The 12,772-nt window shown below is 38.9% G+C and overlaps 3 protein-coding genes across 3 annotated transcripts; all 3 read left to right on the forward strand.

Annotated features, from left to right (window-relative positions):
* Positions 1–851: 851 nt before the first annotated feature.
* LOC119692585 (cuticle protein 16.5) lies at positions 852–2,067 on the forward strand. Its single transcript, XM_048629651.1, has 2 exons — positions 852–891; positions 1,372–2,067. Exons 1-2 carry the CDS (start codon positions 880–882, stop codon positions 1,948–1,950), a joined length of 591 nt encoding a protein of 196 aa, XP_048485608.1. The 5' UTR covers positions 852–879; the 3' UTR covers positions 1,951–2,067.
* Positions 2,068–7,418: 5,351 nt separating this feature from the next.
* LOC105397834 (cuticle protein 70, isoforms A and B) lies at positions 7,419–8,217 on the forward strand. Its single transcript, XM_011569848.3, has 2 exons — positions 7,419–7,554; positions 7,780–8,217. Exons 1-2 carry the CDS (start codon positions 7,486–7,488, stop codon positions 8,128–8,130), a joined length of 420 nt encoding a protein of 139 aa, XP_011568150.3. The 5' UTR covers positions 7,419–7,485; the 3' UTR covers positions 8,131–8,217.
* A 1,730-nt stretch (positions 8,218–9,947) lies between these two features.
* Positions 9,948–11,075, forward strand: LOC119692511 (cuticle protein 16.5). Its single transcript, XM_048629649.1, has 2 exons — positions 9,948–9,988; positions 10,276–11,075. The coding sequence occupies exons 1-2, from the start codon at positions 9,977–9,979 to the stop codon at positions 10,972–10,974; spliced, it is 711 nt and encodes a 236-aa protein (XP_048485606.1). The 5' UTR covers positions 9,948–9,976; the 3' UTR covers positions 10,975–11,075.
* The last annotated feature ends 1,697 nt before the right edge of the window (positions 11,076–12,772 follow it).

Below are 12,772 nucleotides of genomic sequence, written 5' to 3' on the forward strand. Positions count from 1 at the left end.
GATTAGAAAAAGCTAATTGAGGCACTTCAAAGCGGTGCCAATGCTGGCTTATATAGTAATATAAAGTCCTTTACGACAGAGAGTTGGGTTCGAATCCCGTGCTGCAAATAAGTTTATTCAATACTTACATAATTATTATAAAATTTTACAAAAAACTAGGTTAGCAATCAAAAACCATAACCTTATTCAATAACATGGCATATTTCATTTGAACCCAGTAATCCAGATGAAACGAAAACCGTAATTATGTAGTACCTAAATTAGCAAATAAGTAATTTACGCTAACCTCGATCCGTTAGGGCACTAAACCAACCTTAATTTAATAACACTCGCCCAACTTACAACACTGAACACAGAATTAAAGTGTCATAGTTGTCAAAAATGACACATTCTAAACAAAAGCCTGTCCGTTTTGACACGATCCGGGCCATATCCGAGCATTACTGAGGGACGAATAAATGACGGCTCATAAAACGTATCCAAGAAAGATAAACGATTCTGTTGCGTTTTGAGATGAAACGGGGATAAAGTTTTTAAACAGTTAATAATTATATTATTATTACCTAGGTATATTATTTAAGTTCTTTAACATTTATATAAAATACTAGCAAAACAAAAAAATATGGCACATATAAAATATAGTACCTACCTAGTCGATTGAAGCTGTATTCATTCCCATTTCCTTACGACGCACTATCACGATCGCTTCTTAAAACCGCGCGTACTTTGCTAAGGGCGATGAAAAGACACTATCTCATTAGGATCGCTAGGCTCCCCTGGATCAGGCTGCTGCGCGCACGGGGGTAAACCTAGTTTGCTATAAAGCTTTGCACTATCGCTGCAATGGTATCACTTGTCTTGTGGATTTTAAATAGCAAAATGGCAGCCAAGGTACAGAAAATGTTGACTTTACTTATTTGTTTTGTAAAGTTGTGTGCTGTGTTTTAGTGTTAAAGTTTACAGTGTTTGGTTTTTATGGAATACATGTTAGCGGGGACCACCATTATTTCGGATTTTGTGTTCATAATATTGGTCTGGTTCATAATACTGGTCAACGCATTTTGACTTTTTCTATCTTTTCACTTTCGATCCCCTGGGATCTCTTGGATAAACAATAATAAATCTTACGATCTAGGTATATTATTACACGTGGGACACCCACTAAAACTAAAACCTAACCACTCAAAATAAATAGGTCAGAGTACAGAGAACCTGTTTATGTTACCTAAACATCTTTCATTCATTTTTGTAATACCTTGCACACAGATAGGTTTTCTTATTTTCCTCTCCTGAAACTTTGTGTAGCAATATGAACGAATCTACAATCTGTTACCTCGAAACGTCCATAAACACCACCTCTTTCTCTTCCAGTTATTAGTCCTCCTGTGCGCAGTAGCGGCCGCCCGCGCCGGCAACCTGCTCGCCTCCCCCCTGAGCGCCTACTCCAGCGGGCTCGGCTACGGACACTACGGGGCTTCCCCCCTTATTGCCAAGAGCTACGCCGCGCCTGCCTACGGCGCCTACTCTGCGCCCTACGCGAGTTACGCCGCGCCCGCCTACGCAGCCTCAGCGTACGCTGCACCGGCATACTCAGCATACGCTGCAGCCCCGGTGGTGAAGTCTGTCGCCCCAGCTGTGTCTTCAGTGTCTTCGTATTCGACCCACACGGCCCACGCCGCTCCTGTAGCCGCCTATGCTCACGCCCCAGTGGCTAGCTACGCTGCGCCGTCCTACGCGTATTCCGCCCCGTACTCCTACGCTCAGGCCGCTCCCCTCGCCTACGCTCAAGCCCCGGTGTCCTACGCTCATGCTCCGGTAGCGAGCTACGCTCACGCTCCTCTGGCCAGCTACGCTCATGCCCCGGTTTTGAAGTCAGCTGTGGCCTACTCCGCCGCGCCCGCCGTGTCTCATGTGGCCTACAACGGACTGGCTGCCAACTACGGATGGTAATCGAGTAGCCTATATTGTACAGATCTGTAACTAGTTGTTTGTATTTTGTGAATATTTATTTTTTGTACGTGTATTTTTTATGCCGCCATTTTAAATTAAAGTCAGTTTTAAAGTTCAGTTTGTTGTGTTTATTTTGCATTCGAAATACGAAATAATTTCTGATGTTATTGTGTCATTCAAAACGAATAGTAGGTATGTTATAGTAAAAGTTTTAAAAGTTCGATTTAAAAACGAATAGTATGATCGATAGTACCTACTAGAAAGTGCAGGAGTTAACATATAGACTACTTAAAGGACGGGGGGTTCCATTCTCCACAGAATACAATATATAAAAATGGCAATTAAATAGCCCTATAACACTGGGTCAGTACTAAATAACTTTAGTACACGCCTCAACTGTTTATATTAAGTATATTATGTCCAATGACGCAAGTAAAGTTGTACCCAAGAAAGGCAACCCGATAAATTAGTACTGCACGAGTGAAAATCTATACGTGAATATCACACGATCCGAAAACGAACCTACCTTGACAATTTTCGCAACTGTGTGACATTCAATGTGTGTTGACAGTTGACTACACTTTAGAAAGACCATCATAACATAAGTGGCGGTAAGCAGGGAGTCCCACGCTTCGATCATGTTTTTCTTTCAAGAAGTACCCAGTCCGAATGCATTGAATCCGTCGTTTTTTAGAACTTAAAATAAACGAATAATAAATTAATTTCAAACACAATTACTTACCGTAAATTTCCTTCCTATTTATAGCTGCATGAGGATAATAAATGCTTATTGTTCTACATTACGCTAAAAGTTCCGCATTTCGAAATTTATATAGTTACAAGCGGCGTCATCTTAGATACTATTGCCAAGATATAATTACTTACCAGGAATTTCTACACGTTTTAAACAGGGCTTTCCTACAGAACCTACAGCTGTTAATGTTAATTAAGACTTTTAATTGTATATATTTTTTGCTACAAAACGATTCATTAGGTAAGTAGAACCTGCGCATATATAAAAACGACTATGAAAATAGCAGCCTTTGCATAAGTGGACTATCACTTACTATTCTTTAGTAAATAATATATAGTTTTGACAATCATATGAATATAATATATTACTTATAGCAAGATACTTTATACAGGGTGTTGCAAAAAGGGTATGCTAAGCCGAAAGGAGGTGACTCAGGGGGTCTGCAACACCCTGTATATGTAATCTATTTCCGTCCTCCATTTCATTATTGTTTCTTCATCTGTGCACCTTATATCAATACCTTTATGGTATAAAAATAGAAACAAGTTTATTTCAACAAAAACAGTGCCTATCTATTGATTTTGTCATATGACAAGCCCCGCTTTATTTATAAGGAGGGAATGTGCAACCTCGATGACCCTATTCGCAAATCCGTAGCTAAAGTAAATGTATTCCAACTTGGAATTAACATTAAACAGAAGACTGTTTTAATTCTCACCCTCTAAGTACCTACTTACAAGTTTTTAATTAACTACTTAATTAGAGTTGTAGAGGTGAGGCAGAGATTTATGATCGATTTTCCAGTAATTATTTATTTATTTAATCCTTTATTGCACAAATATAAAAATAAGTGTACAAAGGGTGGACTTAATGCTACAAGCATTTTCTACCAGTCAACCCACAGGAGGTGCAAGAAAATTTTATTATAAGATGTGCAAAAAGAAAACAACACTATTACTACAAAAATAAAACAAGTCACTTAATAATAATTACCAAATATACCTAATATAAAATACGTAACTACATATAAGTTCTGAATATATAAATAATCATAATATATACCTATATATATAAATGAAAAATATATATTTATATATATATATATATATATAAATATTCATATTAATTATGTTATATTTACGTTTTTTTTTCTATTTTTGAGGGATAAAGTGAATAGGCATAGTATCTGACATAACTTAATTTTTTTTTATTATTATTAACTAAAATTATAAATACCAACTCAAATTAAATATAGACAGTTTTAGGAAAATCTCATTGCTGGTCATGCAATTTTGTGATTCCAGACCTAGCTATAATAGAAGACAGAAAACACATTGTTCTTATTGTTAATATTAAACTCAATGTTTTTTTTATTATACCAGCGTCTACCGGGTGGTAATGATTTATACAGCGAGTAATAAAAATCTGAACAATCCCCAACTCCAAGGACATATGTTATTTCTTAACCAATTTTACTGTGTTTTATATACTGGGTGGAAAATCTATGGACTATTATTTAAAATGTATTAAATAAATCTTCGTGTAAGCTCATTTTCATTACCTATTGAAGTTCGATTAAGTTTATTCAAACAGTTATGAACACTTTCTGTCTGATCTGCCTACTGTCCCCAACGAATCCCACGATACGGGTTTACCTAGTGTAGGGGACACCGATAATATCTACCTGTCAATTCTACACCGTAAATATAATACATCACTATCATTTAATTTTAATTGTAATGTTTATTGTTTTTTTATGTGGTGTTAATAAATGATTTTTTTAATTTTTTCATTCAGAAAATTACAATCAACATTGACATCGGCATCGGTTGTTTACATCTTGGTAACAAAAGCCTCATAAGAAAACACGGCATAATTTGTCTCAAGATGCCGTACGTAATACATAACATACTTTTTTTTTCTATTCTTTGTACGACTCCGACCTTGACCTAGCGCAAGTGTGTGAAGCGTGTGTGAGGTGTGAATATTGAATGATTGTGTGTTGTTGCTGCGCTGTCAAAGTTGTATAGAAATTGAGAGTGCTTCATTTATCAACATCATGTTTTGTGTCGATAATTCAATGCAGGCTTTAGTTTAATGATCAATGGAGTGGTTTTTGAATTGGGAGGCAATAGTTGTATATGGTAATTAGGTAGATGTTTATTATTTTATACGAGAATAAGTATAAAAATTCCAATTTTACAATTAAATATATAAACTGTAGATACTTGTACAGGATGTAACGTTATTAGTGATGACATAATAAATAGTGTTAAGTGGTTTACTATGACGGGACGCTTTTCAGAACGGGACCGTCACTAATAAACATTCACCCTGTATAATTTGGAAAATTCTCGGTAACTTGCGAAGGCTCTTTTTGTGGACATTTCAGGCTCGATGGGTCCTTCGCTCAACAAAGCCCAGTGTTGCCGGCACAATGAAAATAAAGAAAGGAATTCCATTCACTAAAAAACATCCCTTCTACAGACCCTACATTCCTCAACAACAAAGAAAGTATGCAAAGAATTAGGCAAATTAGAAAAATACAGACATGAACAAAGTAATTTTCGCAAAACTCAAAGTTTCTTGTTGTATTTAAATAATCTGGTAACCTGACCAAAGTTTACTAAGTTTAAAAGGGTGCACGAAAAAAACCTCTCTATTGACGTATCAAAAACAACTGGCCTACCCTAGTCTAGACTAGACGCTTGCTGGTTAATACGGCATCCACGGTTGAAAAAACCTACAGACAAGATGCAGATTGGGTTTAAGTATTATACCTAGCTATCATCATCATCGTCAGCCATTAATCATCCACTGCTGGACATAGGCCTTTCCCAAGGAGCGCCACACCACTCGGTCCTCGGCCTTCCTCATGCAACCACTACAGGCTACAGGCTACCCGCCTAAGGTCGTCAGTCCAGCGGGCAAGAGGGCGTCCCACACTGCGTTTGCCTGTACGTGGTATCCACTCGAGAACTCGTCTACCCCGGTTTTGTTTTAACTTAAATTATACGTTATCGACACCACAGCACAACATTTTAAGAACAGAATGCACATTTGATTTTAACGTAAAGGGTTTATATAATGTACCTACATTTAAGTAGGAAGTCATTTTTTACACATTTTCATACAGTATAAAATTTTACGATTGACCTCAGAATCAACAATACTCGTAAAAGTTCAACTTTAGTTGATAATAAGGAAAACCTTACTCTGGAGTTAAATTCAGATATTTTAAAATGGAGTTGAGCCTGCGGCGCTCCTTGGGAAAGCTCTATGATTGGCTGATGATGATGATGATGATGATAATGATGATGATATGTACCTAAGTATTTAATAAATAAATAAAGGAATAAGTTTAACATAGGATATATATATATACGGCAGAACGCGAGTCAGGCCTCTGGCTCCATGCCCTGCCCTCGCCGAAGGTGGGAACCTTCCTCGACGACAGGTCTTTCCAGACGGCGATCGGCCTTCGCCTTGGCATGAAAATTGTCCAGCCCCATCACTGCCCGTGGGGAGCGGAGGTCAACCAACTAGGCCACCATGGCCTCTCGTGTAGACGCAGTGCCGGCCGCCTGTCCCGCCATGCCGCACTGAACGACATCCTGCGCCGGGCCCTTGTGTCAGTCAACACCCCGGCGGTGCTGGAACCTGCCGGTGTCATTCGCGACGACGGGAAGAGGACCGACGGGATGTCGCTCATTCCCTGGGCACACGGGAGGTCGCTAGTGTGGGATGCCACGTGCGTCGACACACTGGCGGCGTCACACGTCCCACACACATCCAGGGCGGCGGGAGCGGCGGCTGGTACTGCTGAAAACCTGAAACGGGAGAAATACAGGTCACTCGACAGCACGTACTTATTTCTCTCGTTTGGCGTTGAAACGGTGGGGCCATGGGGTCTGGATGCCAAAAGTTTGGTCAAAGAGATCACTTCTCGGCTCGCAGACGTCTCAGGGGACAAACGAGCCGGGGCGTACCTCCGCCAGCGCCTGAGTCTGGCGATCCAGCGGGGCAATGCCGCCAGCGTGTTGGGAACCCTCCCACAGGGACCAGACTTAGAAGGTCTGTTCTACATATAGTTTTAGTTATGTACATAGGTTTAGTTTGTATAATATATAGGTAGATTAGTTTGTAACATTCTTTATTACTTCTCATAATATATTATAATGTTTTTTCTGAACAATATAATATAGGTAATATTATAGGCAAAAAATTAATAATTTTCATAAGTTGATGTTGTTGTTTTTCATAAGTAATTCCAACGGACACAACATCAAATTTATGGAATCCCTTTCAGCCCAGTGTGCGATAGGGTTTAAATAAAATAACCTTATATCAACCTAATTCGTATTAAAAATATTCAGATCGTAATTGTTATAAAAGACGTAACATATAATTAATGATAGCAACTCGTTCTTGACCTTAAAAAAATTACACCATGGTGCGATTAATATCTGAAATGATTTAAAGCCAAACTTCCTACAAACAATAGATAAGCATCAAGATCACTATAACAATTATGTTATCATAAACTTATTGAATGTTTTTCTGATCTTCTGACGTGCGTTGATAGATGTGCGGACACACATTTTGTTTATAAATGTGCATAATTTAACCTTCCCAAAATTTTATATCACCTACTTATGAGGTAATTAAAGTGGTATCAAAGTATAAAATAATAATGTGAAGTATACATTAGTGTGCTCCAATTTACGCAAGCCTTGGCCATGTCTCCGTCTTTGTTTCCGCCAAATGCATAGTATAAAAGCATGTATTTTTGTGTCGAACATCATTCCACTTTCAGGATTCCAAGGAATATTATCAAAATGATCGCTAAGGTAAGGAAAGTGTTTAAAAAATTCATCCCTTAATTTTCTAGCAACATTTGTTTTCTGCAACACTAATAATTAATTGTGCACCTATTGACAACATAATATTATGTAATTTCTGAAGCTGATCCCTAATACCCAACAATCTATGTTGTTATACATACATCATTATTTACCATAATATTTCCCCATTCTTCCCCACATCTTAACTAACCACCTATTTTCTTTCCCCAGTTTGTCGCCCTAGTCTGCCTGTTCGGCCTGGCCGCCGCTGGCAACCTATACGGCTCCGGCCTCGGCTACGCTGGCTACGGAGGGTACTACGGAGGCTACGCTGCCCCAGTGGTAGCAAAGAGCTATGTAGCACCTGTCAGCTACGTCGCCCCAGTCAGCTACGCTCCAGCCGTCTCCCACGTGTCTCAATACAGCTACAGTGCCCCAGTAGTCAAGACCTACGCTGCCCCGCTAGTCAAGTCGTACGCTGCGCCAGTTGTCTCCAGCTACGCTTACTCTCCCTACTCAGCATACGCTGCGACTCCTTACTCTTACGGTGGTTACGGAGCGTACGGCAAATACGTCTGGTGATTTAAGTGATGTTTGCCCTCAGATGCTACTATGTACCTAATGCTCAAATTGTGAGATTCAATATTTTTGTGTTGAAGTGTAAAATTTTTTGAAACTGGTTATTTGAAAACGGTCTATGTTTTTTGTGAAATGAAATGATTATAATAAATATATATTTTAATTGAATTTGTGCATTTTTTTATCATAGTGTCTAAATGTGTCTTATTCATGCAGTATTTTTACAAATTTCATAGCTTTGATTTAGATGTTTTTTTTTCTATGAAATACTCAATGATTAATTATTCCCTTTTCTCTTAATTTTCAAAGTAACTTGATAAGAAACTAACAAATTATTTATAAAGAAATAATATCATAAAGACAATGCTGTTTCTTTGATGATGTGTGGTAAAGATTCTTTACCACCCAACAGCTAACAAACTTTCATATTATAAATTGCAACATTATATAAAAACCTATACTGAAATACGCAGATATACTTATTATTCAAAACCTTATGTACCTATTTATAATCAAACGAACTTATTCATTTTTTTTCACCAGCACTATATCAAATTGCAAAATTGAAAGTTCAAGCAGCGCGTTGATGTCTTTTGTATGGGAAATATTAGCCTTCCAGAACATTTTAATTATTACTATAAACTAACGTCGACCTTAAATTTATATTATCTGTTTCTTTTTGTCCGTATTATCTTAAAGTGACACAGCAATACATTTATATGCTGGACCTACGTTTTCCTTCTTGCAATTTCAGCAAAGTCTGAAGGAATGCATCGAAACATATCGTATCTAGCATATCCCTGTAAAGGACTTTCTAAGAACCGATGATCAGTGTAGTAAATGCAGAGCTAGAGTAGAGGCCAATGCGTATAGTGGGACGCCGTCCGGCCCGGTGGACCGAAGATCTTAGCCAGATGTACACTGTAAAATTGTACCTATACATACATTAAATACACAGGGGTGCACGAAAAGAGTATTTCCGAGTGACATATCTATTCAAATGTAATTTATACATGCACCCTAGGTAGTCACCGAATGCCGCTATTCTGACTGCTTAATCCTTTCACCATCATGGTGAAGAAGAAAAAGTGGTTGATGATAAAGAAAGAGAGACTGCTGGATGAGGAAGGCCGAGGAAAGAGTTTGTGGAGAATTATTTTGAGCAGTTGAGGATCACAAAATTATGGTGATGATATGGTATTATAAATAAATAAATAATAAATAAATAAATTCAGAAGCTATTTGTCATTATCATTATTATTTTCACCGTCATTCCGTTGCTACATTTGGTTTTTATTTACGCTAGTACATTTAAATTATTGACTTATCTAGTTATTCTAATTAATTAAATTTGGTAATGAGTTGAATATCAGCCTTTTTCCGCAATTTAGAACCAAATAGTGCCTTCCTGTTTATTATTAAATGGTAGCATAAATGAAATGGATATCTGGAATTTACTATTTCTGTTAGGTATATTAAAGACTCAAACAGTTTGACAACAACTCATCATGAAATAAAAACTATATTTAGATATCAAACCATTGCACAGGCAAATCTAATAAGTAGCGCATCAAAGTAAAGTAGTTCAATACAACAAGATCCAATTATAACATACCAGCATCCTACACAATAACCACTTGTGTAACAACAAGTTCAAAAGATCACAACAATACAATGCAAGTATTGGGCAGAGTTTAACCCTGACATTGTAACCGTTACATAAACTGCCCGAGGCAGAACGGGTCGAAAACTTGAATGAGATCTCAATACTTGTCTTGTCTTCACTGCTATAAAAAGTGAGCGTAAACGATATCGAAATTATTCCAACTGTTAACCACACAGCATCAACATGTACGCTAAGGTACGAAACAGTTGTGTTTAATTAATTAATATAATTTAATTATTTTAATTACTAGGATTCCAGTGCTATTAAGAAGTGATTTTCCGTCCAACCCATCGCAATCTACTCTTATCCCTCAAAGGGAATACCAGTAGATGTTACCCCTGTACAACCCTTACCTATTTCTAATCGTTATCAAACTAATTAAACACCACTTACTCTACTATTAGCCTGGTCACCATCCCTTGTCTATATAGAAGAGATCCTGGATTAAACTCAACTATTATTCATTTATGTTTCTCTTTCAGTTGTTCATCACCATCTGCGCCTTCGGCCTGGCTTCAGCCGGCAACCTGCTGCACTCGGCCCCCGTGGCCTACGCCGCCGCTCCCGTGGCGCACTACTCGGCCGCCCCCGTCGCCACCTACAGTGCCGCCCCAGTAGCCCACTATGCCGCTGCCCCAGTCGCCCACTATGCCGCCGCCCCCGTCGCCACCTACGCCGCCGCTCCCGTCGTGACCAAGACCATCACCCCCGCCGTGTCTGCAGTCTCTTCCTACTCCTCTCACACCTCCCACGGCTCTCCAGTAGCCCACTACTCTGCCGCCCCAGTAGCCCACTACGCCGCCCCCGTGGTGACCAAGTCCGTGGCGCCCGTCTCCTACCAGTCCATCTCCAGCCACTCTGCGCCCGTCGCCTACGCGTCGTACGCTCCCGCCGCGCCCGCCTACACCTCCGTCGTCACTAAGAGCGTCGCTCCCGCGTACGCCGCGTACGCCGCCCCCGTCGTGGCTAAGAGCTACGCCGCCCCCGCGGCTCACTACGCCGCCCCCGTGGCTCACTACGCCGCCCCCGCGGCTCACTACGCCTCCCCCGTGGCTCACTACGCCTCCCCTGTGGCTCACTACGCCGCCGCTGCGCCGGTGCTCAAGGCCGTCTCCTACTCGGCCGCGCCCGCCGTGTCGCACGTCTCCTACTCCTCGCTCGGCGCTAGCTACGGCTGGTGAACAGTCAACAACCAGAGTGATACTAGTCAAAGAATGTTTTAAAAGAAACGATATTTAATTATGTAAATATTTATTGAATAAATAAATGATTTGATACTTAATTTTACCTACTCTTTACTGAAGTCTATACTAGCTACTAGGTATAATAACTTATACATAAAAGCAACGAATATCCATATTTATGGCTCAACACGACACAAGCGTCCCAGAAGTGGACTGTCTTTATACCGAACTTTATAAAAAGAGAGTTCTGTGATAAATATAATTAGGGGTACCTATGTGTTAAGAAAAGCTAACTATGTAATAACTTAACGCATTTCTTGCTTACTTCATAGTTTTAGATAGAGACTAACGGAAAATACCCGATAGTTGGTTATGTCTATGTTTGATGTTTTACTTATTTTTTGCAAGTATGTAAGTATGTAATTATGTAAGTATGTAGTACTTACATAATTATATGTACTTACTTCCATGCAGTTTTTCCGTTTACATAGATTATTGTTTTTTTTTTCACGGCATCAAGGGGCTATAGATTCATATAATATAATATGTAATTATGGTTCAAATTTCAACATGACATCCCCTCGCTTTTCCAAGAGAGCGGAAATGGACGATAAATAACACTAAAACCGGCCAAGTGCGAGTCGGGCTCGCGCACAAAGGGTTCCGTAGCAGCATCATCATCATCGTAAATCAACCTATCTCAAAAACTATAAGAGATACTTTGATCAAACCAAAAATCGTTGAAAGAGTTAATTAGCATGCATCACCTCTATTTTTTTTTGAATTTTATACCCCGTAGTTATAAAAATAGAGGGGGGGGGACATACTTTTTACTATATTATATATATACTATATTATACTCTCAAAAACAGTTCACTTTAAGAAAAATGTTTTTTACAAAACTTTATATCATTTTAAAAGACCTTTCCATTGATACCCCACACGGGTATGTACATCGAAAAAAAAAATTTCATCCCTCAGTTACATGTATGGGGGGCCCCACCCCCAATTCTTTTTTTTACTATTTAGTGTCATATTTTTGTAGCGGTTCATACAACACATATTCCCATCAAATTTCATCACTGTAGTACTTATAGTTTCCGAGTAAATCGGCTGTGACAGACGGACAGACGGACAGACGGACATGACGAAACTATAAGGGTTCCGTTTTTGCCATTTTGGCTACGGAACCCTAATAAAAACGATTAGATAATTACTTTTTGTCCTTTCGTCCATCCAAAACAGACGTTTTCATAAAAAAAACTTACACATACATTATATTTTCCGTGAAAAGGAAAGAAAATAACCAAAAAAAAAATGCATTTCGCAAGTTGGACTCGTATTTGGCCGGAATACAATATACTCTGTGTAAAAAGTATCGAGACTGGATCAATAAAACACAAAATGTTTGTTATTCATCCAAATTTATTTTATCACCTTCAAAGTATGCTTCTTCAGAAACGATACACTACGGCAACGAATTATCCAATCATCACAAAAATTTTTTAAACGCTGTTTCCAGAGTTGTGTTTAGTACTCGCGGTGATTTTTCCTTTATGTCTTCCATCGATTGTTAGTCAAAGTCATGTTGACTGTTTTCTCTGACTATCGTGGTTTTGTGCACTCGGAATTCTTGCTAGAAAGTCAAACGGTAGGAAAAGGATATTATTTGCGGGTTACGTGGAATTTAATACAGCAAATTGGACGAAGAAGGCCAGATTTTTGGAAAAAAAAATCTAGAACGATTTTCACCGCGATAATGCGCCTACGCACAAGGATCATCATTGTGAATGAA

Source organism: Plutella xylostella, chromosome 23, assembly GCF_932276165.1.
Source record: "Plutella xylostella chromosome 23, ilPluXylo3.1, whole genome shotgun sequence".
Taxonomy (NCBI): domain Eukaryota; kingdom Metazoa; phylum Arthropoda; class Insecta; order Lepidoptera; family Plutellidae; genus Plutella; species Plutella xylostella.